The sequence below is a fragment of the Salminus brasiliensis genome, chromosome 20 (genome assembly GCF_030463535.1).
Source record: "Salminus brasiliensis chromosome 20, fSalBra1.hap2, whole genome shotgun sequence".
Taxonomy (NCBI): Eukaryota; Metazoa; Chordata; class Actinopteri; order Characiformes; family Bryconidae; genus Salminus; species Salminus brasiliensis.
This window is the reverse complement of record NC_132897.1, coordinates 11,485,046-11,509,814: the sequence shown is the minus strand read 5'-3', so window position 1 is coordinate 11,509,814 and position 24,769 is coordinate 11,485,046. Positions and strand designations below refer to the sequence as shown.

General features: G+C 37.7%; 2 protein-coding genes across 4 annotated transcripts; one reads left to right on the top strand and one right to left on the bottom strand.

The window, feature by feature from the left end:
* The first annotated feature begins 2,285 nt into the window (after nt 1–2,285).
* secisbp2 (SECIS binding protein 2) lies at nt 2,286–10,549 on the top strand. 3 transcript variants are annotated; one of them, XM_072664914.1, is made up of 18 exons: nt 2,286–2,433; nt 3,015–3,115; nt 3,237–3,435; nt 3,640–3,706; nt 4,288–4,514; nt 4,630–4,720; nt 4,828–4,952; nt 5,143–5,280; nt 5,424–5,504; nt 5,596–5,706; nt 6,400–6,520; nt 6,676–6,842; nt 6,984–7,134; nt 7,242–7,542; nt 7,696–7,916; nt 8,105–8,259; nt 8,612–8,771; nt 9,948–10,549. In XM_072664914.1, the coding sequence occupies exons 3-18, from the start codon at nt 3,256–3,258 to the stop codon at nt 10,073–10,075; spliced, it is 2,424 nt and encodes an 807-aa protein (XP_072521015.1). In that variant the 5' UTR covers nt 2,286–2,433; nt 3,015–3,115; nt 3,237–3,255; the 3' UTR covers nt 10,076–10,549. The 3 variants fall into 3 exon arrangements, with proteins under 3 accessions (XP_072521015.1, XP_072521013.1, XP_072521014.1); XM_072664912.1 differs by having other exon boundaries at nt 6,397–6,520; XM_072664913.1 differs by having other exon boundaries at nt 3,212–3,435; nt 6,397–6,520.
* A 1,089-nt stretch (nt 10,550–11,638) lies between these two features.
* On the bottom strand, nt 11,639–23,110 carry prlrb (prolactin receptor b). Its single transcript, XM_072664710.1, has 9 exons — nt 23,034–23,110; nt 19,710–19,879; nt 18,119–18,251; nt 17,398–17,567; nt 16,046–16,221; nt 15,745–15,886; nt 14,778–14,874; nt 14,092–14,161; nt 11,639–13,165 (listed from the first exon to the last, which is right to left on the bottom strand). Exons 2-9 carry the CDS (start codon nt 19,774–19,776, stop codon nt 12,464–12,466), a joined length of 1,557 nt encoding a protein of 518 aa, XP_072520811.1. The 5' UTR covers nt 19,777–19,879; nt 23,034–23,110; the 3' UTR covers nt 11,639–12,463.
* Between the last annotated feature and the right edge of the window lie 1,659 nt (nt 23,111–24,769).

Sequence of the window (24,769 nt, the reverse complement as noted above, 5' to 3'; positions counted from 1 at the left end):
CAGCAAAGGGAGTTTTGTCTGTGTTGTGAATAGACAAAAAAGTTTAGAGGCTCGATCAGGAAACATGGTCAGTTGAGAAATTACATTAGCAAAAGGACAGTATGTATAAGGACTTTGTACTGCATGATGACATTTTCATAACAAAACCTCTTACATCTGAAATTTGACTGGTTGATCTGAAATGGTAAGTTCATAAGACAAAACAAAATAGTTTGTATAGCTGCACAGATTTTAGTCTTTTTGTTTGGACCGTTTCTATTGATTCAATATTTTTGACAGAAATTAAGTTCCCCAAAGATAAATACCAGCAAATTGTCAAATTGTACAGCACTGTGCAAAATGCACTCACTTCAAATGATTCTTTGAAAAATCATTACAAAAAATAAAATAATAAAAATAAATATGTTCTAATCAAGTCGGTGCATCTCTAGTATTTCAAAGCATTTTTTGAGGTAAAAAAACGTATTAAAATACAATTATTCAATTAAGGGGTCGTTTTATTTGATCTTGTCCATATTATATAACGACAACAAAATTAATTCATTTAATTTGGACATAAGTCAAACAAACCTGTTGAATCACTGTTTTGAGTGTAAAGAACACTAGCATACATACAAAGGACATAGATCCAGTAGTCAGAATGTGATGTTGGACAGTAAAGTTATTGATATGTTGATTAGAAGAACACAGGTTTGATTGCTGACCTCTCTTACTTTAAAGAAGGACTGATTAGATGAACTAGGAACTAGATTGAAATTGTAAATATTGAGCTTCCTCAAGGAGAGTTTTGAGAATGACTAACACTAGCTAGCTAACAATATTTCTGATGGAGTTTTAGCGGATATCAATCTTGTGCAATTTTGTGCTGTTTCATGCTAGCTAGAATTGTCACAGGATCAGAATGGATTCATTATTTCCCTCCAATTCCTGAACCAGCCATTTATTTTCTGCTGATATCCTCTCTAAAATATCTAAATAATACCAATAATACTACACGATGTTGATGATGATTTAATAACAACATACTGCAACACTGTTTTTTGCACCAGAAGCTCTATAAGAACATATTGCTAGAAACAAGTTTTTAAGAAAAGCCTTCATTTCATAAGCAACGATGCTACTTTTTATACCACATTAAGTTACCTGATCCTTTCTGACGGTATGTGTCGCGTGTCGCTCGGTTTCATTTGAAGGCAGCTCAGCCTTGGGCTTTAACAGAGCTTTTCCCACACACCTCAGCAAATCAAGTGGCTTCCCAGACCCCCTTTTGGGAGATGGTGCTGGAGCGGTCAGTTTCCACAAGCAGGACATGAAGTGTGTGGAAAGCTGAACTTGATGAAGTTACTAAATTAGTACTAATATTCAAAGATTAGCTACTGAAGGTACGACTTTGCGTTAAATACGGACACGATGTGCTATAAGTACTGCGTAAATAAACACAAACTCTACGATGGTACACTCCTAATCAAAACGACATGGACATGCGCCTTTTGGTCACTTCCAACGAACTCACACAAGAAAGAATGTTAATGAGCTGTTACCACAGCAACCGCGTGTTCGTCATTATTACTGTACTCATCACATCACAATGACAGTGAGCGAGACAGTGACAGAACTCGCATATACGCGACCTAGCGGCTCCGCGCATGCGTAGACCCCCCATTCAAAAACTGTTTCTCTGGTGGGCTACACAATCTTGGCTTACTTATATTATCACCTTAAGTGTCCCAAACGTGAACATGGAGAATTAATTAAACAAAATAAACAAATATCTTATTAAATGGGAAAAAAATATTACATCACCTTTTTTCTCACCTATCTTTACCCTGTAGTGCAGTGATTTGCGATCCAGATATTCTGCCTATACTTATATATATATATATGGTGCTTTAAGCCTTTCAGTACATCCTAGCTACTGTTTATTTAGGCAGTCTACCGATGAACATACTCAGTGGTACAAAGCTCTGACAAGGTAGCACCAGAGCTATATTTCTTACTGCATTAACCACTAAAAGATCAACAAGAATAAAACTGACAAACAAGTAGCTAGCTAGTGAAATAGGAGCAGTTCTTGTGTTCTTTGTCACATCTTATCTCGGTTTAGCGAGCTATATTTTATTTTTTTTCTGTTTGTTGGTTGCCAAATAGTTTTCCTCAAATCTGCAACACAACTACTTCTCAAATCACAAAAAAAAACTCCACAAACATCAAATCACAAAAACAGCAAATAACACACGTCCCGCCCTGAAATTTCCACTTTTCAAAATAAGAGTCCGAAGTGACGGAGTTCATCTGGCAGATGAAGTTTGACCTGTTTGGATCCAGCGTTAGACATTAAGTTTGCTATCGGGTGCAGTCAGGGAGAGTTTCGAAATATGTGCAGAGCAAGCCTGGAAATAAACCGGTGGGAATGGATCTTGCTACTCGACAAGTGTAAGCCGGACAGTTAATTTAATGTGACGCAGTGTTTTCTGCTGAGTGTATTATGGTGGTGTTTAGCTAGCTGCTGGCTAACGACAGCGGAGTACTCTTTGCTCTCTGCATTTGGTGGCCTCTCACTCACGTAGTCAGTCAGTAAGCGCTATATCATAAAACAAACATAGCTAAAATATTCATCTTATTATTATGACAGTCCGCAGAGATCTGTGATTACCAGGACTGACGTGACTATAAGCGGACAGAGTGGTACTTAGGATTTGCAGCTTCCCAGATGACATAATAAAGTTGGGTAGCATTGGCAGCTAGCTAGCACTAACTACTTTTCTGAGAAAGTATTGCTACTCAAAGCAAATAGCTAATACGCAGTTATTGGCAAAGATATTAGCTAGTAAGTAAGTTGTTGTTAACTGGATCTCTGTCCATGATATGTGTGTGTTGGGAGACCTTACTCAGATACGAGCACATTTGCTAGCAAAAAAGTAACAGAAAAGTGGGTAAGTGAACAGCTCGTGTAGCTGGACATGTAACGTAACTGTATTTGATGTTTATTGGTGGCGATTGTGTCTGATCATCAGTCTGACCATCGGACACTTGACTGAGGACCTGTCCCTGGACAATAAATATTCAGGACTGAAGCTGATTGATTTAAGACCAACACTGTAGCAGGCTTGAGAAGGTGATTGTACTGTATGGTACTAGTTTGTTCTTTTTTTTTTTTTTACATGGACAGTGTTATTGGATATTCATAACATTACCCCCATAATCTCTCCAGTTCTGTCTGGCATTTTCTTTGTCAGGCTGCTATTAAGAGATCAAATGAATCCATCATCGTCTGAAAACTGGTTTAAGAGAAGGCAGGGGTCAGCAATGACCGAGAACCGGCATGGCGGTGGACCAAAGGGACATGGTCCCAGTGGTGTCCAGCAGCCAAGAGGAAGCAACAGCCTCCAAACAGATATGGCCCGAAAGAGACACACACCTGAGTGTGCAGAAAAGGTATTCTTCTACCTGTTACCAGTCCCTGTAATAACTAGTACAGTGACAAATTTAGCAATGTTGTCATTTTCTTTGCTTGATATCTGTTGTAACGTGATGCTGAAAACAGTGAATGATTGAAATGTTGGGAGTGAGATTTCAGTTCACTTGTATAATATATAGTGCAGAGTTTTGTCTTGTTTTTAAATCACACGGCCTTTACAGCATGGAACTGAGCCTGTTTCCCATGACCGAAGAAAGAACAGGAGATCAGCAGACACAACCAGAAGAGGTAATTGTTATGTGTGGGGTCTCATTTGTGTACTTAAGTGCTGTCTCTGGTAGTGCCAGGTATGGTTAGTTCCAGAGAACTCAGAAAGTTAAAGCATCCACCCTCATTTTAGGAGAAGCATGGTTTGCCATGGATTGCCACTTTTGGTGGGAAGCTCACAATTCAACAGCCCTGATTCTACTCTAAAATGATGAAATATATTGCTGTGTTTTATTTTCTTCTTGGAGTAAAAAGACTAAAGTAAAAACTTCCAGCATCTAAATTTGTTTGAAATTCAACATTAGTCAAGGCAAGTATTACAGTTCCTGTGAAAAGTATTCACCCCTTTTTGTCTGGACCACTGTTGTATTAGGTCGGTCACTTTAAATGGGGGAAATATTTAAGCAGTCACTTATTTACTAATGATATGTTTACTTAATTGGTTTGCTTTGTTGAAATCTGTGTTAAACAAATCATTCTTTTTCCACACGGTGGGCAGCTCTGGTCTACACCTAGGCATAACCTGTATTCAAGAAACCACCACATGATGTCACTGTAGTCATCCCTCAGTTGAAGTTGATCTTTACCTTCTGTGTTTAAAGGTTATAAGGGAACTAGACCAACGTCTTCAGACGAGCGACGCAGATCATCAGTTACGAATAGCAGCAGTGCATTTGAAGTGAAGCTGTCTGATTTTCCAGAGCTTTGTGATGTTACCTCCAGCTATCCCAAACCTGCCTTCCTCCAAGAACCTCGGTCATGCTGGGGTTCAAGCACCTCGCCAGCCCTTCAGGATTCAATTGGAGACCAAAATATCTGCCAGAACATGGTTGGTTATACTGGAAAGGTTACACAGTGCCCAGCAGAAGCAAACAGATATTGATGTGCTACAGTCATGGGTGATTTACCCTTATGTTGATTGTTTTTTTGTCTTTTTTTCCCAGGACTCACCAAGGAAGAAGGGACCAAAACAAAAGTCAAGCCAGCAAGTTACCTCCACAGAAAAGAGTACTATTGAATTGCCTAAAACATCAGGTAAAGCAACCAGTTCTTTGTTTCCACACAGTCTGCCATCAGTGAGAGGAGACAGACTGTGGTGCACCAGATGAGTCCTTAGTTGTGTAACATGTTGTTTTATTTAGGTCAGGAGACCGGGCTTAGTTTACCCAACCCTTATGGATCACCAGCAACATCCTGGGCCAACATTGCCTCTCAGCCTCCTAAAGTCATCCAAAAGAGTTCTACCACACATGATGCATCCTCTCAGGTTCACCACTGCAGTATCCAGAATTAGCCTGTTGGTTTTAGTTTCAGCACATTGCATACATTGTCACTGTCATAGCTAAAAAAACAAGATGTAAAAACAGTGATAATATACAGTTTAGCAATATAAATGTTGACTGTTGACAATGTAAACTGTTTCTCCTATAACTGGATGTTTTATTGTTCATCTTGAGGTGGAAAAGTCTGAACACGCTGACCAAACTACTGAAAAAAAGAAAAGGAAGAAAAAGAAGAAATCTAAAGCAGTATCTGAGGGACTGGAGCACCAGCCAGATGATATAGTGATACAGCAGGAGCCTCCAAAGTTTGAGGTAGTAACAGTATTTTAAACCTTGATTTAGATTATATTCAAGTTTGTAGATCAGTATCTTCTTCAGATCAGTATCAGTATTTGTTTTGTTTGTTCCTTCCTATGTTATTACAACGAATAACACTAATAGCACTTTGTGTTTAGGATGAAGAGGAATTCCCAGACCTGTCCTTTGCTTTTGTTAATCCCCACAAAGGGCTGAGGCACACAACACAAGCAGTTCAGGTACAATGTCTAAAGAATGAAAATGTAGAGGATGACCATGTTGTTTGTTTGTTTTCTCCCCTCCCTTAATTTTTTTTTGTATGTTATGCAGGATAATACAGGCATGTCTGAGAAAGAGAGGACATCTGTGCAGCCAGAGATTATAAATAAGATCAAATCCACTGCTGGGAAGCCTGTCCCCACTGATTCTAAGAAAGCGCAGGTTGGTTACAAATTTTTTGTTATTGTGATGACCTGCAATTAAGTGTGACTGTGTGCATGAAGTGTTTCATTCAATTCAAATTACAAAGCTAGTCCTTATTATGTAGCACATGTTAAAACACTAGGGTTGGGTGATATGGTAAAAATATTATATTATGATCCAACCACAATCCTATACTAAGTACAGTGTTTTCTTTGTTTTGTTTTGTTTTTTGTTTTTTATTTATTTTTTATTGCGTATCATAGTAACATTGTCATGTTGCCCACATCTTTGTTACAGTTAATTACATATTGACACAACACGTTACATTATTCAGTACATGGTTTTTATATATTTCTCAATGTGAAAAATGTGCAAAACATTTTTTTTCTTTCTATAAAATATAACTGTACATACAGTAGTAGCTGTTCATCAGATTGATAGAATTTCTGTCAAAGAAATTGATACATTGATACATTTCATGTATGAATGAGAAACAAACAGAATGTAAGATGAAGAATTTCAAGCCTTACTTGGTGTGAGATTTCAAAGACTAGCAAATTACAGTGGATGAAATTTAATCAGTAGTCCTATATAAACCACATGTTCCTAAAGGTAGCTTCAACCAATCATGTGCGGTAAAGTAAAACTAACTATAAAAGCTCATTAAATTTTGGTCATTGGCAATTCATTCTCATTCCTAATCTCCAGCAGGTGAGTCAGAAGAAGAGCAAAGCTCTTGTTCAGCTTGACCTTGGAAACATGCTGGCAGTTCTGGAGCAGAAGCAACAGTCTCAGAAGTCCAAACAGGATGTTAAGCCACTAACCCTTTCAGGTAAGGGGTCATTTGTTAAATGACAAACACAGTGCACTGTCCTCCAGTTTTATTCTGTCAGCTGAAATGGAGATCCCTGTTGGAATAACCAAAATTTATGTTTATTACACTTCTGTCACTACATCACTAATTTCATGTCTTGATTATAAAATCAGTCGGAGGAGCCCTACCGGTTGTCCATAAAGAACCAGCAATTCAAAAGAAGCATCCTTGGCAGCAAGAGAGGATCGCTCACAACCCCCTGGACTCTACATGCCCTCTGGTGAAAAAGGGGAAACAACGAGAGGTTCCTAAAGCCAAAAAACCGACACCCCTCAAAAGAGTGAGTTTAAATAGCATGCTTTTGTTAGACTTGCCATTCTTTTATGTTTTTATTTTATGATGTCAGTCTAAATGATTTTAGTCAAATCGATTTGAACTTTTTAATCAATATCACAAATATCATGTCATGAAAAATGCACAGGTTATTCTGAAAGAGAGAGAAGAAAGGAAACAGAACCGCTTGCTAGAGGAGAGAGACCCAGCCAAAATGATAAATGAATCCAGTCCAACAGAGTCACATTCCAATGAGCATCCAGTTGAGACCAGTTCAGTTCAACCTCATGAACTTATAAGTAGGCATATCCTTGTATATAAAACATGCATTCATCCTTTTATATGCTGTGTATCTTTTTAGTATTTAAAGATCAATTATTAACATATGTTTTTGTTTGGGTGAAAGGTGAGCTCAGTGGACATGTTGATTCTGAGGAGATGGACCAAACGAGCCCACAGGTCTTCAACACAGAAGAAGAAAATGTGGCAGAGGAAGAAAAGTCTGCAGAAGAAAAGTCTGCAGAAGAAAAGTCTGCAGAAGAAAAGTCTGCAGAAGAAAAGTCTGCAGAAGAAAAGTCTGCAGAAGAAAAGTCTGCAGAAGAAAGGTCTGCAGAAGAAAAGTCTGCAGAAGAAAATGCACTGTCTAAAATCTGTAATGCAGATACCAGCGTCAAAAGACCCAAAATCCACAGCAGGAAATTCAGAGAGTAAGAAATTCCTTATTTCTTTAAAGTTTAAGTTAAATAAAACATTCCTTAGTAGGATCATCACCCATTTACGTAAAGTGAACCTGCAACGCAGTAAATGCATGCATCATCAGTGTTATGCCTGAGTTTTCTTACCATCCTTGCCTGTGACAGATATTGCAGCCAGATGCTGAGTAAAGATGTAGACGAATGTGTGACCACTCTGCTGAAGGAACTGGTGAGGTTCCAGGATCGGTTGTACCAGAAGGACCCCATGAAGGCCAGGATGAAGAGACGGCTGGTCATGGGCCTCAGAGAGGTCCTGAAACACCTGAAGCTCCGAAAAGTCAAGTGTGTCATCATTTCCCCAAACTGTGAGCGTGTACAGTCTAAAGGTACGCAGGGTGGGGGGGGGGCATAATTTACATATAGACAAATATGTAATTTAACGTGTATGCCATGAATGAAGTCCATTTCATTTGCTTGTTGGCATGACAACCTGGCCATACAAATGTGTGTGTGTGTGACAAGTATTAGGCATCCAAAAGTGTACTGGTTGCATTAACTTGTGTTTCCTATGCAGGTGGTCTAGATGAGGCACTTCACACCATCATTGATACATGCCGGGAGCAAAGTGTTCCCTTCGTCTTTGCCCTGTCAAGGAAGTCTTTAGGGCGCTGTGTGAACAAAGCTGTTCCTGTGAGTCTGGTGGGCATCTTCAACTATGACGGAGCACAGGTACCCGACCTAACATCCTTCTTACATTTCCAGAAGATTCAGCAAACACACTTTGTTTTAAATTAAGACTACATTATAATTCTCTAGATGTTGATTTCTGAGCTGTTTCACTGAAAGGCCTCTTGCTTCATCCATCTTCTGGTAGAGGGCTCATTTGCAGCTTTACAAAGTAAAAGGCTTGTCCTGGACATCTGTTCACTGTAAATATCTAACCCAAAATATAGGAACACTGAAGTGTAAACTTAAAAAAAAAAGATGCCAAATGTTCTTTTACAACTGGAATTGTTCAAGCCGTAAAATGACCTGTGTCAGATGTAATATTCTAATGTCTTCTGGAATATCACCTTCACAGGACCATTACCACAAAATGATTGAGCTCACATCTCAGGCCAGGAAAGCCTATGAGGTGATGATTGCCAATCTGGAGGTAACCTCTCAGGAACAGCAGGGAGAAGAGAATGAGAACACAGAGTCAATGTCAGAGCCACTGGCAACAGAGGAACCTGAATACAGTAAGATCAGATGTTTATACATCTGTGTGCATTAATTGACCCCTAAAATCATAATATTAACCTAAAATGTTATTCCCCCCCCCCCCCCCCCCCAAAAAAAAAGAAAAACAAAACAAAAACAAACATCCAAAAATGGCATCCTTAAACCTAGATAACTTTGAGAAATGCAATGACTTATGGTGATGCCCCTCCATTGCTGCCCTGCTTTAACTTTTGGTGATATACTTTCTATATTTTCTAATGTTCAAATCTTGAGATTATCGATAATATCATCACATTTGAAACGTCGGCATTTGGTTACTTGACAATCATTGGCGGTATCCCATTACATTACCTTGTAGAATATTGACCCAGAGGCTCCAAACTTTAGTAGTGGTGAGCAGTTGCCTCTGTCAATATTCATGTGTCTTCTCTCCAGTAACCACGTCTCTGTTTGTTGTTTTTCTGGTTGCTTGCAACCTCACTCCTTGAGAATTTTTCCCTCATACTCTCAGTATGCTGTTCCTACAGTATATGTCTCTGAGTTCACACTACAGGCATGCATTGGGGAAACTATGTTGCTTTACTGATTTATTGCACATCCCAGAAATTTGTGTGCAGGGCTAAATTTGGGAGTAGTGCACTTATTAGCATTCATTATTTCTCCTGCCATGTCCCAAGCCATTGTAATATACACAAGCCATTGTATTAAAGCCATTTGTAGACTTGCATGTTATAAGTATTCAATGTGACGCTTCATTTTTTTTAGAATATCCAGTGTCACCTTTTCATGTTTCTTGAACCTTGTTTTGATATTCCACAATGTGCATGGCCTGATTGACGCCATAGTGCCTATGCAGGAGACTCCGTCATGCCTATGTAGTCATGAAATCTGGGATTTCGCCCAAATAAAGGTGCCTCAAACGGGTCTAGAGTTGTCATAAAGGAACAATGTTTGTAATAGAGATGGCAATAGAAAACAATGCGAAGAACCTTTTTTAAAGTTTCTTTACTAGTAGTGTAAAGGTTCCTCCTAGACTGGCACATCTTGCTATGTTTGGCAATTCTTAAAGACTTATTTGAAGCACCTTTTATTTTTAAGAGTGTGCGCACTGTAGTAGGAGAATGTACTATACACGTGACCCCCCCCCCCCCCCCCAAATATATAACCTTTTATTCTCTTTTTTTTTTTTTTAGTTAAAATTTGGAAGAAAATGCTAGAAAAAGACCACAATCATAAGTTCTTGGCTTTTGAGGAGCAGTTTTCATCAGTTGCCATCAGCACAGATTCAGAAGCACTGCCAGATGACCATGACGGAAGTTGATAATTCACAAGTTGCATAACTGACTGGTAGATTTTGTAAAGATTCCATGATGACGGATTGTGGATTCTTCATTTATTTAAATAATTTTTCATATTTTTATGAATGTAAATGTTTACCAATTTGCACTTGCAACCCTGTAATATGTGACTTTAACAGATAATGTTATTTAGAACTCTACTGTACAGTCTCGTTACAGTTGTTTAGTACTGAGTCTTTCTTGTAACCTTGGTTTGTTTGAATTTTTTTAACATCAGAGCTCAGCTGTGAATTATGAAGGTGTTTAAAGGGTCGTACACTGCTCACGTGGTGTGTTAAAACCTGTTCGACTGTGTTGTCTTACATGATCCTTAACATTAAAAAAGAGCTTGAGATTTATTTGCCTATTAAACTCTTTAGTGCTGAATAATGAAAAATATGTTACATTCCTTTCTGTTGATCAGTCAAAGAAATGAGTAAATAATTTGAATAAAGAATTGAGCACAACAGTGTTGTCATGTCTAAATTTGTGACTTTCTCTTCAAGATTTAAAAATAAGTAATGTAATAATATGAATTGTAAAACAGCTGAACATTTAATCTTTTTTATTTAATCTGAGATCTTTCCATTTTTATCACTGAAATTCTGATACAATGTAAAGAACACTTGCTAGATTTGCATTACGCTAAAAAGTGAAAGCCAGCAAAAATGGAATGGAATCGTGAGGTAATTAACAAATCTATAAGATGCCTTCCACAGAGACGTAAAGCTGGTACAGTGAGAAATGTTATAGGTAGCTAACTGTGTTAAAGTGACATTACATTACATAATTAAACAATAGCCAAATGACTTACAACAAACTCACAACAATAGCAGGTAGTTGCAGCACTTGTCAAGTTTACGAATATCTCCGAGGTCTATTTACTTAAAGAGGGAAAATGTTTAAGATGCAAGGTGCAGCAATAATGAAAATAATCATATGACAAACACCATACATCACACTGATAATACAAACCTCCAAGTCTCCTGCAATCTGATCACTGCTCTCTTAGCTTTTTTTTAACAATGCACGCAAACAGGTCAATTCATTTTTTGCTCACTGAATAAGCCCCTGGCCAGCAAGAGTCATTGATACAGAAATATGAAGGTAGTATGAATGGACATAATCATAACTTTTGAAAAAGAAAATTGAGTGTGTGTCGTTTACTTTCTGATGAGCAACAGCAAGGAATGTCACTTTTATAAAATCTGGTTTAATCTCGCAGTTGAATTTAGGAATACTTAACGCATCTGTCACAGAATTGCGAGGTCAGTAACTTAGTGTTAAATTAGTGCACATGTGATTTGTTTTATAGAAAGATTTCCCATTTCTGGCAGATGCAATGATTTGGACATTGCTGTTCAATTATGCTTTGTTGATTTTCTAAGTGAAAATACAGTAAGAACAAATACAGGAACCAATCTTGAATGTCATTCTTTGCACATTTTAGAGCACAATTTAACATATTTGGAAAAATAAATATAACACAAAATGTGCCATAGCCTTATTAAAGCCATAACATTAAAACCACTGACAAGTAATGTGAATAACATTGATTGATCCCATTACAGTGACACATGTCAAGGGGTGAGACAGACATATTCGACAGCATGTACAGTCTGTTCTTGGAGGTGATGAGAACAATGGACAAGCAAAAGGATCCATATAACCATATATCGATATAATCTCCAAAACATCAAGCAGGTCTTGTAGGGTGTTCCCGGTCTGCAGTGGTCAGTACCTTAAAAATGCTCCAAGGTAGAATAATGTTCATTCCTTCATGTGTTACCCTTCAGTGTTTTCTAATGGAACTGGCTTCTTTCAGCAGGATAATGCTCCTGCCAAACTGGAAACTTTGGTAAGGAACGGTACATGAAACATGACAAAGAGTTCAAGATGAATTGACCTCCATATTCCCTAGACCTCAGTCTGATCGAGAATCTGGATGTAATTTACATCTGCTGTAATGTGCCTCACATTCTCTGTGCGGATTTCTTTAAACATATTTTCACATAAAAATCAAGAAATCAAAAAACATCATTCCATGTCCAGAAGTGTGGGCAGTGATGGCTTAGCAGTTAGAGCACCGGGCTATTGATAACAGGGTTGTGGGTTTAATACCTGGGCTCGACAAACTGTCACTGTTGGACCCTTGAGCAAGTCCCCTTACCCCTCTGCTCCACAGGTGCTGCAGCAACAGCTGCCAACCGCTCTGGCTACGTGTGCTCACTGTTCACTGTGTGTGTGTTTTCTCACTAGTGTGTGTGTGTGTTTACTGCACAAATGGGTTAAAGGCAGAAGTCAAATGCCATCTGTGTCCAACGCAAATGGTGAATATGGGTGTCTTTGAGTGCCCAAACATTTGCATATCTTTAGGTCTCTTTGCTGCAATAGCAATACACAGAGCCCACATAGTCCTGAGTGTTTGTGAGCTCTTTAACAGGGGAAGGTTTTTCACCCTTGATGTTTTTGTGTCGATCATCACAGATCTTTGTGAGCGTGTGAGCAGGGATGCTGTCTTTTTGAAGCACAAGCACACGGTCACAGTAAACCCCACTCACTTTGCTGTAGTTTTCTCCTTCTTCTTCTGTTGTGGGTTTAAGCTTACAGTTTTGTCTGTCTTTGTCCACATACTCCACAAGTCCACTCGGACCAACGCTGATTGTGTCCTTCTCAAAGTTCTTAATCATGATTTTACAAGATGTGATCTGAGAACCATGTTGGTCAAGCTCCGCTTCCTGCAGGGACACTTGTGTACCCCCTGTAAATGTTTGTGAAGGTGTAAATTCAGGATCGCAGTCCTGACAGTCCCGTAAAATAGCTGGTCTTTTCCATCTATCAATCTGAATGAGATTTAGCTTCTCTGTGGATAGGTTGCTATAGTGGACTTCATCTTCAGAAGCTGAAGAAAGCTGGCCTGTCTTTTGATGTTCATGAGGCACTTTACTTCCAGCTCCCTCGCTGTCCTCCTCACTGTTGACCACCACTACGTAATCTACCTGATCTGGGCACTCTGCAAATGGAGGGAAGCCTTGAGAGGTCAGAGCATTGAACAGATCTTCTGACTTCTCCGTCTGTCAATGAGAGTAACAAAATGTAAGGTTCAGCAAATCTTCATCTTCAAAGAGTCTTGAATATTGTAATATTGTACCCTATATGTCCAAATGTTTGTAGACACCACTTCTAATGATGCATTCAACTACTGTAAGTTAGCATTGCTGACACAGATGTGCAAATGCACACACACAGCTTGTTTAGTCTCTGAAGAGCATTGAGGTGTAGAGCAGTGGAACTGTGTTCTCTGGAATGAAGAATGGTGCTCCAGTCAATAATTTTGCAATGATTTGGGGAATTGGGGGTGATGATCATCCATCAACTCATTAACACCGAATGCAATCAAATCCTCCACAATCTAGTATAAAGTCTTCCTGAACAGTAGAGACAGTTACTAGAGAAGCAGGATAAACGTTTAACTTGAGAGAAACAATGAATGGCCCACAATACCTGGGCATATCACCCACTTCAAAATCTTACAATCTGGGATAAAAACTTTTTAATAATTCTTTCCAATTGTTTTTCTTTAATTTCATTATTGTTCATTCCAACCCACTATCTCTTTGTAATTAGGCCATCTCTTTGGAGCCAGTTCTTGCATCAGTTTGTCACGGGTTTTTTACAAAATGTAACATTTTTCTTAAAAAAAAACTACATTTACTGACAATAACAAAAACAAACCATTAGAACCAGAACTATTCACTTTATAATCTTGAGTCATAGATTTGTCATACTCAAAGAGTTGGTTTTATGCACAGAGATTAAGCATTGTCCTGGACTACAAAGCATTCTGAATAGGGATGATCAATTAAAAGTAAAATATAGTCCAGGACTAGGCCTAATCCCTATCTGGGAAACGGATCCATAAAGTTTTTAACAATCTTAAAGATGTTGTAAAGTTTAAAGAAAGCTGTAGTCAGTGAATCTTGTGGATATTATTCAGTACCTTCAGGAGTTGGGCATCAAAGCCTTTGATCTTTGGCCCTGGAACGGGGGGCAGTAAGCAATGCTTAACACTAGAGGAGAGAAAAGACAAAACATTAACTTAAATGAATAGTTTGCCCAAAAATTTACATGATTTCCCACTTATTCCAAGTTTGTTCGATCAACCAAGGCAGGTTTGTGTTCATGGGTTTGCTTTGGTAAAGTTTTGCATTACTGCCAGAGGGCCTGTAGTCTGAGGAATATGCTTTTATGTTGAATACACTCTTTAGTGAAAATATAAAAATAGCTTTATCTTTTTACTGATGTGTTTCTCTTTTTATATTTTATTGCTTCATAAAGTGATGGTTTTAGCAAATGCTGATTGAGGACTTTTACTTCTCTTAGTTACTTGACCTTGATACTCAAGGTCAAAACTATAGAAACAGCACAAACTCAAAACATATTTGGTTGGTTGGCCACACTTTGCAGCTAATCCTTTAAACATTAAATACTTCACCCAGGTCATTTTGTCTGTGTGGAGGCCTTCAGAGAGTAAGTAGGCAAGAAGTCTGTACCAGTTAATGTGAGCATATTTGCTGATACTTTGTCTGTTTATAAGTTTAAAAGCTAGGTTTTGAGTGTCCGTAATAGTTTTTCATAATCGAGACTTTAGTTATGAATGATTAAAAAGAAGAGTATCAAGCTTACCTTTTTCTTTTGACTACAAGGATTCCAACAGTGAGCAGGAAAATGATGGTACTGACGGCGGCTGTAAGAATCACAACTGACCTCTCTTTTAGATCGTCTGCAAGAAGAAAAGAAAGCCACAAGGAAGAATAACCTACACAGATCTGTGTTTGCATGCAAAAGTTTTGGCATTACATTTCATTGATTTTCAAAGTACAAACAAAAAAGCTATGTACAAATCTAGACAGATCCATACAGACACCTAACCAGGGTTCCCCAAACTTTCATATGTGACTGCATATCAAAAATTTGGAATCACTTTCATCAGTGTTATTTTATATTCAGTAATTAAAGAATATAACATTTTGACCCAACATTAAAGTCAAAAGTTTTCAGCAACTGCGTTAGTGTAACCGTTAGTGAGGTCAGAATATTGGGTATGAGGAGGGGTGGGGATCATCCAACTCCTCAACTCATCCCAAAAGTATGGATGGAGCACCATCATTCCAGTAAACACAGTACCACTGCTCCACAGGTCATGGGGGGGTTATACCCCAGTAGCCCATTAGTAACAAAACTGTTAATATGGCCATCACTTAATAATCCAAATGTTCCTAATATAGAAACTGCTATATTTAAAATTCACACTCAAAACAAGAACAGGCTTGAGTGACATCACTACATATTTTCTATATTTACTAAAGTTTGGTTAGCTGAAAGTAGCAAAAACACCTTTAAAAAATCAATAAAGTAACATATTACATGACCATGATTTTATCTTGACACCATTGTGAGATGTTGAGGTAATCAGTTCTTTCAGCTTTTGATCTGATGGGTTCTTTCTAGTAACCTTAGGTCAGATAGTAGGCTGTTTACACAGGTTAAAAAAGGTGTGCTTAGCAGTCAAACTGATGTTTTATGTACACCAAAGCCTAAAATTGATTCACTGCAAGAAGGTTGGATAAAGTTAAAATGCAGAACATCTTACTGTTTGGGACACTGATAAAAGTTGGAGGACTCCACTCACTCCAGAGGCCTTCATCTAGTCTACAGCGCACCTGCATGGTGTACTTTCCTCCGGGTTGGGGGCTGTAGATACTTAGCTCCTTTTGTTTACCAGCACTATACACCTATGACCACAACAGAACATAGACCTTAACATTAAAGCTTCATCTCCGGTTCATTCATCTGTGTCAATGGGAAAAAGTGTGTGATTTAATTTAAATGATAATATGCAAGAAGTTGTATGAAGTATGAAAGAAGTATGAAAAAGACAGTGTGGCGTGTACCTCCCACTCATCAGCCAGTCTGTTGTTCTCCAGTTTCACTCTCACTTCGTATTTGAGAGTTACCCAGCCTGAACGAGTGTCCGTGTCATGCGGGGCCTCCCACTGCACCAGAAAATACGGGTTGTCTTCCACTCCCACCAGAGTCAAAGTCAGATTCTCTGGAGAATGAGGCTGAACTGGGTGGAAACACAATAAAATCTTAACTACAATAACAGTCAAAACGGTAATCATGTCAAAAACTGCCTTTAAATGAAAGCATGGTTATTGAGTAAACTTAGAATAGTCGCGGGCAGTTTCTGTATCCGATATGAATGTTGATCAGATGCTATGGTTAAAAAAAAATACAAAACTAAATTACAAATAACAAAACAATAACAAAACTAAATTACTATAATAAATAACAAATAATTTGAGAGCATGGATGATAATGTAAGGAGTCAAATGTGCTTTTTCTCTTAGATCTGTCAAGTAAAAAGAAATCAAGTCAATTTTAATAATACTTAAGGAACTTCAGTTACTTCACACTTAATACTAATACTTCCAGCTTTTAGTTTTTTTTTACATTTTCCATAATGTAAATTTGGCAACTTTGCCCAGAATATTTAAATGGAATAGATTTTTGTGGTTTAGGTTTTGGCCAAAAACACATTTTTCACAAGCCAGAGTGGAGTAGTATATGAGGGATGTTGTAAGGCAAGATAAATCTCTGAAAAAAAGATTTTGTGCAGTTTAGCATCAACATTAAAACTTAGAGGACATGTTCACTAGTAGTTTTGGGTGATACACATAAAAAACAGCCAAATGTGCACTGTAGACATCCCACCTTTTGGTTCCTATTAGCACTACTAAGTTTTTAAGTTTCTTTAGATAATTACTTCATATCAAACCCATCTCTCTCAGATTAATCTCATAACCTAAAAAGAGCCACATTTCTATAGCTTCCATAGTTGTTTAAAATAAACACTTCTTGTCTTGAGCATGCTGTCACTCTCTTTCAATCAGAGCTAAACATGAGTCAGAGAGATCTCAATACTCCTATACTGCTACTGAAGGAGGAATCATGGAACAGACAGATATATGGTTTCCTAAAGAGCTGCTTTAGTAAATGAGAAATGTGACTATTAAACCATAAAAAAGCTCATTCCAATTTGTGGGGTTTCCCTACTCCCAACTGTGGAAATGAGTTCATAGCATCTTCGGTGAATGTAGAAGAAAACACTGGACTTTCTTCTGTATGCTGCTTTTACTAAAAACATTACTTTTATATATTATATTAACTGAAATGGTACAGTGAACTACAGTGAATAAGTTCAGGGCATTGTTCAGTTAATCAGACTGATAAATGGACTTACCAATATCCATGACGTCCACCTCCACTGATTCTGAAAAGGTGTTCCCATGGGCATTAGAGGCTATAATTGTAATATTATAAATAATCCAGATAGACGTGTGCGCTTTGCTGAAGAAACAGGAGTTGTTCCCTGCGCTGTGATAGTCTGGACATTCAAACACATTCTCAGATCTGCAAAAGCAAAGGGGTTGAAATTCATAAGAAATCTATAGAATATCTTCTTTGAACTCCCTGAAAAACCTCTCAGTTGAGTAGTTTTAATTGTGTTATTTATAAAGCACTAACTGAATCATCATTAAGGAACCTAAAGTGGTTCTTCTAGTGCATTGCATTGCTAAGTAATCTTTTTGACTCCTTTATTTTTAAGGTGTTTAGTATAGTTGTAATTGTGATTTTCCTTTTTTGACTTGCATAGAACAAGTATCAAGTATTGTTTATGCAGATTATACATGTGTTTGGCAGGTTTTTCTCCAATATCTCCACATGGTTTTCATGGTTTACCTTGGTAAGCGGCAAGAGCACTCACACTCCATGTTTAAACATTAAATACACCAATGGCCATCAAAAACAACAGCCATTATTTATGGTTGAGGAGAACTGTGGAACCATAGACAATATGCAAACTTTTTAGACCACCTGAGTTGCGGGGGGCAATGGTAAATCATTAAGGAGTGGACTCGCTTCTGTACATATGGGTGAAAGTTGATGCTATACCCACTCACCTCTCTTTTCTGTAGAACAGGCGGTGGGTAGTGGGCAAACCTCCGGTGGACGCCGGCTCCCACCAGCAGGTGAAGGTTTCTTTCTCAGGAGAGCGACAGCTTGTGAGTCTGGGCTGTCCAGGTGCAGACTGACCTACGAAATGTAATATACAGTATGGTTACAGTACAAATATACTGTACATAAATTGAACATAAACATTTGGTGATGTCAGGTGATTAGTTCCAAACCAGCCACTCCAGTTCATCCAAAATGGAGCGCCATCACTCGACAGAACACCAATGCTCCAATGAGCAGTGTTGGGTGGGATTTATACCCCTCTAGTCCATGCATGGTATTGGGACACTGATACCTTAGGCTAAATGCAGCTCCTTTAGGACATCCTGTTCTATTACCAAGGCTTCCCTATGGAGATTTATTGGGAGGTTTAATGGGAGGTGTGTGCTGATTCAGTAAAGTTTGGCCTTTGCCACAGTGTGTCAGTCAGACCAAGACTATGTATGGTCTTTAAAGTCTTTACTAGGCAGGACATCTTCTAAAATGGAGCAAACACCCAGTTATGTCTGAATGGAAGTGCAGAATCACAACCTTCTTAAAACATCTTTAATTAGGCAAACTAATTCTAGCGGCTAATGCTAGAACAGCTAAACACTAACATTGACAATATCATGAACTAAAGTTGCTTTTAAGTTTCAGTTACAGGGAATATCATCACTACACCGCCTTCTAAGGCACTAACTTACGAGACAGGACGGGTAGCAAGGCTTCAGTTTCAGATGGACTATCATCTAAGAAATAAATTCAGCACTTAAACGTTTCTCATCATGACAGATTATGCCTGTTAATATGACATGTTTAATTGTAATGACCTATACTCTCTAATGTCTGATTTCAGGACTAAATTAGCAGGTGACATGAGATGTCAAGACATCGCAGACTTGCATAAGGTATCACACATTAAATATTCTGTGTAAAATTCAATGGTCAACAAATTTTATGTTACATTGTAACTGATGTCCATATTATTAATGTTATGTGTTAAACCATTTACTTTTTACTTTTATATAGTTAAATATGTTAAATGAGTTTTTTTTTATTATTTTTACTTTGCCTTCTGCGCTATAAGTGACAACATTATTGCCCATGGCCTTTGAATTTATTGGGTGGATCCTAAAACCTACAGCGTACTACGAGCAGCTTCAAATAATGTATATCATCAGTGTCATGCGGAAAATCCTTCTAACTGTCTGCACAAACCTTTAATCCGATATCTCTTAAAGTAGATTCAATTTATAAGCTGTGAATAAATCTTGGGTTTGTAGTAGCATTGCCCACAGTACAGAATGGAATTGGATTTAACAAGACAAATCAGAAGCTATAGGCAGTTTTGTTGTCAATTGCTGACAGCAAAATCAAAACCTGTGGGACCCAATGTGCCAGAGCTGCAATGGATAATAGAATACAGCAATATTAGTATAGTATGGATATCATGCATTTCTAGTCCTGTATCTTACGGCAAATTAAAAGTTTTTCAGTCATTAAAAAAAAAAACAACAACTCACAATTCATGCACTTTAAAGGATCAGCACTCACACTTGCAATAAGGAATCCAAGAGAGAAGAAACATCGCAGCCAGGGCTAGTGTGGCGCCCCCCCACATGTTGCCTCAGTCCCAGATGGGACGCATCCACTCGCCGAGGTAAGGAGGTGTCTACACGGAGCACATCACCAGCTGTGGGGCTGTTTTGACACCAAACATCAGTCTGAGAGTGGAAAACAAGCACTTAGCATGTGTAAACACCAATGCACTCTAATGTGTGTGAAAATGAGGCACAAACATGTGCTTGATTGATAGTAATGAATAAACGATATTTCAAAACAATCTGGTTACATTGTTACAGTGATGACTTCTGTTACTGCACAATATCTATTTTGAGATTAAATGTATGTGGGTTTTACATAAGCTTATTTATATTATTAAAGCCTATATAAAGCCTATTTATATTATTAAACATATTATATTAATGGGTGTCATAGAGTAACCATATTTAGTTCCTTTTTTTCATTCTTGAAAAATGTGGTTCACTAAGAGACCACTCCAAGGAATCTTCCCAGATAGCAAATATGGTGTGGTCCAGTTCTGGCTTACAAATACCACTTTCATCCAGACCGTATAGCGACATGGAATGACAGAAGTTCGGTCTGTTTTGCACCTAAATAGTAATGCTGTAGGTGACAGGTGAGATACACTTGCCACTCATAAATGACCCAAAAGTGCCACATATGACCCACAATCATGTGCTATCTAAGCTATTTGGCACCATCATTTGTGAGTATAGTACAGTTAGGTAGTTTTGAACAGGAAAGTTGGTCAAATGATATACTCTAAAGAGGGTTCTTAAAATTATTATTTAATAACATAAAAACATACATGTTTTTATCATTGGGAAGAACTACTTAAAGATTCAGATGCTTCTTTAAGTAACTGCCTTTACTAAAGACTTCTGAACCTCTGTCTTGTTCAGTTTTTATAGTGAATCGATCAGGTAGTTGTTCGGAAAAAAATTGACAGACACAGTCCATTCTTCCATATTCATGCACATGCATGAGTAATAAATGTAGTGATTTTCGTTGAAGAACAGTGTCATTAGAGAACAAAAACACAGCTAGATCTCCTGGTTAGTGAGCTTGTGGAAATGTACAAGGTTGTTGTATACTAGAAGTCACTCAGACGAGATAACTGGGCATGGAAAGCCCAGAGGTATAGCGCTTAATGGAAAGTTACTGAATAATCCAGCTGCCCTGTGGAAGATGGGCCTGTGTTTAAAAAAAAAACTAAACAAAGGAATGGGGTTTTTCACTGTTTTAAATTTTTTAACCTGTTATCATCTGTGCGCTGCTTATGATGACCAAAAATATATTGTTCTGTTGTAAAGATGCAACTTAAACCAATCAGAAGATCCTGCCTGGAAAATGAATCTGAGAGTGGAGGAGGAAAAGGAGAGAAGATAATTTTTTTTAAACACCTGGGAGAACAGACAGCACAGGAAGACGAGGTGTGTGTTCACCTTCAAGCAGAGGTGCTGAACTCTGTGCAGCCCTGAAAAAAACCTTTCTACACTGTCAATAACCTGTGTTTACCATAAAGAGGAAGCAGACTAAAGTCCAGTTTTAATTTAGCGATTTGCTCAGAAACATTTAGTCACAATCTCTTTCTATTTTGAGCCCAAAGGCTCATAAAAGTCTGGCATGGTCACTCCTTCTGTAGTTCTGAAGATACAAGGTCAAATGTAGCTAACAAGCAATGGACGTCTTCATCACCCAAAATCTTTCAATTTGGTTCTTCAATTTGACACTGTGGAGAAACCTCTTAGGGTGCTTTGAGGAACCTTTAATTCTTTAAAGGTTCCTCAAAGCACCCTAAGAGGTTTCTCCACAGTTTCAAACCAAATAACCAAGTATCTTATACCTTAAACAGTGTAGTTCCTGTGCAGAATTAAATGAGCAAACCTGAGTCATCAACATTTCCTAGTTAATTGAATACATTTGGAATAAAGGGAATATAAGCTGTGTAAGCCTTAATGTTTATGTTGAACCACCCCTTTAACGGTTATGGTTACCTGTACACTAACACACAATACTTTACGTAAGGGTGTATTTCTCTCTCTGTCATGTAAACTCAGTGTTTTAAGCCTGAAGCTCAGTTGTTGACTAAAGACTGACATCAAGGATCATTTACACAACAAAATGATGCTAGGCCATCTTTCTCTCTCACACAGACATACACACAGTACACACCCTCTGTTTATACACTCTCTCTTGATTAATCTAATGTGTTAATGAGCATCCATCTTTTAAAAGGTGTTAATTATTTACCAACCTTTGGCACTAATTATTTATGGCTGTTTGGCTGACAAAGACATGCAAGGTAGATAGGCTAGAGCTGTTCCTCATACAGTGGTTAATGTTTCCAGCCTGAGAGAAAAAATAAGCTAAGTCCTCCAAAAACAGGCTAAGGATGTTGGTCATGGAGTAAAGAGACCAGCTGAGAAGAACCGCTTCTGTACTGCAATCAAAACAGCTAAGCGTATTTCTTCCACAGGGGACTGAGTTCTCACAGTGCTTGTTTATGGTCTTGGTTACTGTGGGGACAGGTCATACAGCAGATGTTCAAATTATATGTACATCGTTGCGGTCACGCAAAATTTCGTAGCTCCAAAATGGCAATTTAACAGGAGAACAGGAGGAATAATAAAAAAATATTATTCCTAATCATTCTTGAGCATTTCTATTATTTAATTAATTAATTAATCATGAAGTCATGAAACTGTCAGACTCCAAATATCAAAAAACTAAAATCAGCATAAATAGAAAAACAATGTACGTCCATTTTTGGGTTTCTCCATCGTTTGAGTAGACAAATAGAAAAGCTCTAAATTACTTATTTTACTTTTTAAAAAATTCTCTTTTCCTGTAAAGTCACCATTTTGGAGATACATTGGACAGAGTAGTAAAAGTGTGGGCAACCCTGTTCATACAACACATATCTAGCTATAATATAATAGTATATAAATATAATTACATTTACATATGTACATACCATACTTGTTTTTTATAGCTTTTATTTTTAGAATATGTAGAATGCCTTTAGAATATATTTATATGTATTTATGTGTGTGTGTGTGTGTGTGTGTGTGTGTGTGTGTGTGTGTATACGTGTAGCATTTGTGGGCGGTATAATATCATATATAAACGTAAAACCAATATGCATTCATGCACAAACACAGTCATAACACATGGAAAAATATCCAAGCCCACAACATGCCTGCATTCATTTCAAACCTGGTAAAAGCATCAACACCGCTCAGAAGTGCGAAAAACAAGAGCCACATAAAACACCATTACCACACGCCCTACCTTCTGTTTCATAGGTGACCCTTTCCAGTGTGTCCGACAGTAAAACCCAGCCAGACTCAGCAAGAGCACCTGTAGCTCCTCAGTCAGTCAGTTTCTGCTCTGTCTTCACTCTCACAACACAAACCTGCCCACGAAACGAGGGGGCGCAGCCCACATTACACAAGGAGGAAGTGGAGGAAGACAAATCAACCAAAGGAGCGTTTTTCTTTCTCCACCTGTACTCCGACAAGACCCGCCCACTGCGCTACGATTGGCCGGTGGAGTGCCCTCAGAATGATTGGCAGTTTGAGTAGTTTGGGTATTGTTATTTGTTTTATTTAAAAGAAGACATTTCGTCTATGTATATATATATTTTTTTTTTAATTATTTTTTTTTATATATATAATAATGCAGAAAGTCTTGTAGACTGTAAAGAATCCGGCTCACTAAATGTTTGATTCATGTATTAAAATAAACACAGCTGGCTCAGTGCTGTCTAAATGTTTTACCTGTCGGATAATCTGTACAGTGTTCGTGACATCTCATTTTAAACAAGTGCACTGAACTGAATACATAAGCATTAGCTACCTAACTAACTAGCTAAGTTAGCTGACTAATCGGATGTAGCTAAATAACGTTTTAATGAGTCGATGTTGGGCCCATATAGCTATAATGTTACGTACTAGATATGGAATATATGGTTATAAAGCTAGCTAATAAACTACAGCGTGAACAATTCACACGGCCAACAATATCATGTTTACTATATTTTTAAATGTGGCTAAAATCGTGTTTAAGGTTTAGCTAGCTAGCTACCTCAGAGAGGGGGGTTCACATTAGCGCAAGCTAGATATAGCTAACCTGCCGTAAGTTTGATAGTTTCAGCTCAGCTCGGGAAAGCTGGCACTAGCTACTTATCAACAAGTTTTAGTATCAAGGCACAGCACGATGTAAGTCATTGTTATTTAATGTAAATTAAATTAAGAGCGATATTTGATTAAAATGTCACTCAGTGGAAGTAGATTAATATAATTTAGATAGCTAATACGTTTTGGAATCTGTGCGATTACAAGGAAGGCCATTTTTTATCATTAGCTAAATTAACTGAATGTTTTGGATCTAATTAGAGTAGATTGGTAAATGATTCACTTAGTCACAGTACAAAATGCCAGTACGGAGATCTAGTGACCTAGAAGTCGGTTCGTGAGTCGGTTCACGAGTCTTCTGTTCATTTCATTTTTAAATCTTTCTTTTGACAGTCGATTCCTGTGTTTTTTTCCTCTTATTATTTCCTATCGTTTTAGGCTATTCCTCCATTTTCTTTAAAAATGTAAATATGCTGGGTTGTGGGGTTGTATGTTTTTCATGTTTTAATATATAACTGAATACAAATATAAATGCATTCGACACTTTCAGATTTCAAACTTCCAAAATGATGTCAGTATTAGTAGACTGAATTAGTATGGTAAGTGTACCTGTTAAGCTCACCAGAATCTACATTTCGACATCTTTAGAGCACATCTCATACAATAATATTTAACTTAATTTAAATGTTTATGTAACTTAAAATTGATACAAAAGGGAAAGTCTTTATGCATAAGCTTGTTCCAAATAAGCTCATAGATTTGATTTTAAAAGGTTGTTTATTGATTTTTTTAATCTGTAAATGATTCAATGTTTTATTTGAAGGTAAAGAGGCAATATCAAGTATCAAAGCACTAAAATCCATCAACAGAGCTGATAAAATAGATTTATTA

Excerpts from the sequence above, each read along its gene's own strand:
- secisbp2 (XM_072664912.1), top strand. The coding sequence starts at position 3,256 with ATGAATCCATCATCGTCTGAAAACTGGTTTAAGAGAAGGCAGGGGTCA. Across the intron at positions 4,953-5,142 it reads CACATGATGCATCCTCTCAG|GTGGAAAAGTCTGAACACGC; the intron begins GTTCACCACTGC and ends GTTCATCTTGAG. Across the intron at positions 7,917-8,104 it reads TGAGCGTGTACAGTCTAAAG|GTGGTCTAGATGAGGCACTT; the intron begins GTACGCAGGGTG and ends TTTCCTATGCAG.
- prlrb (XM_072664710.1), bottom strand. The coding sequence starts at position 19,776 with ATGTGGGGGGGCGCCACACTAGCCCTGGCTGCGATGTTTCTTCTCTCT. Across the intron at positions 18,252-19,709 it reads TTGGATTCCTTATTGCAAGT|GTCAGTCTGCACCTGGACAG; the intron begins GTGAGTGCTGAT and ends TACATTTCGTAG. Across the intron at positions 15,887-16,045 it reads GACTGGCTGATGAGTGGGAG|GTGTATAGTGCTGGTAAACA; the intron begins GTACACGCCACA and ends TTGTGGTCATAG.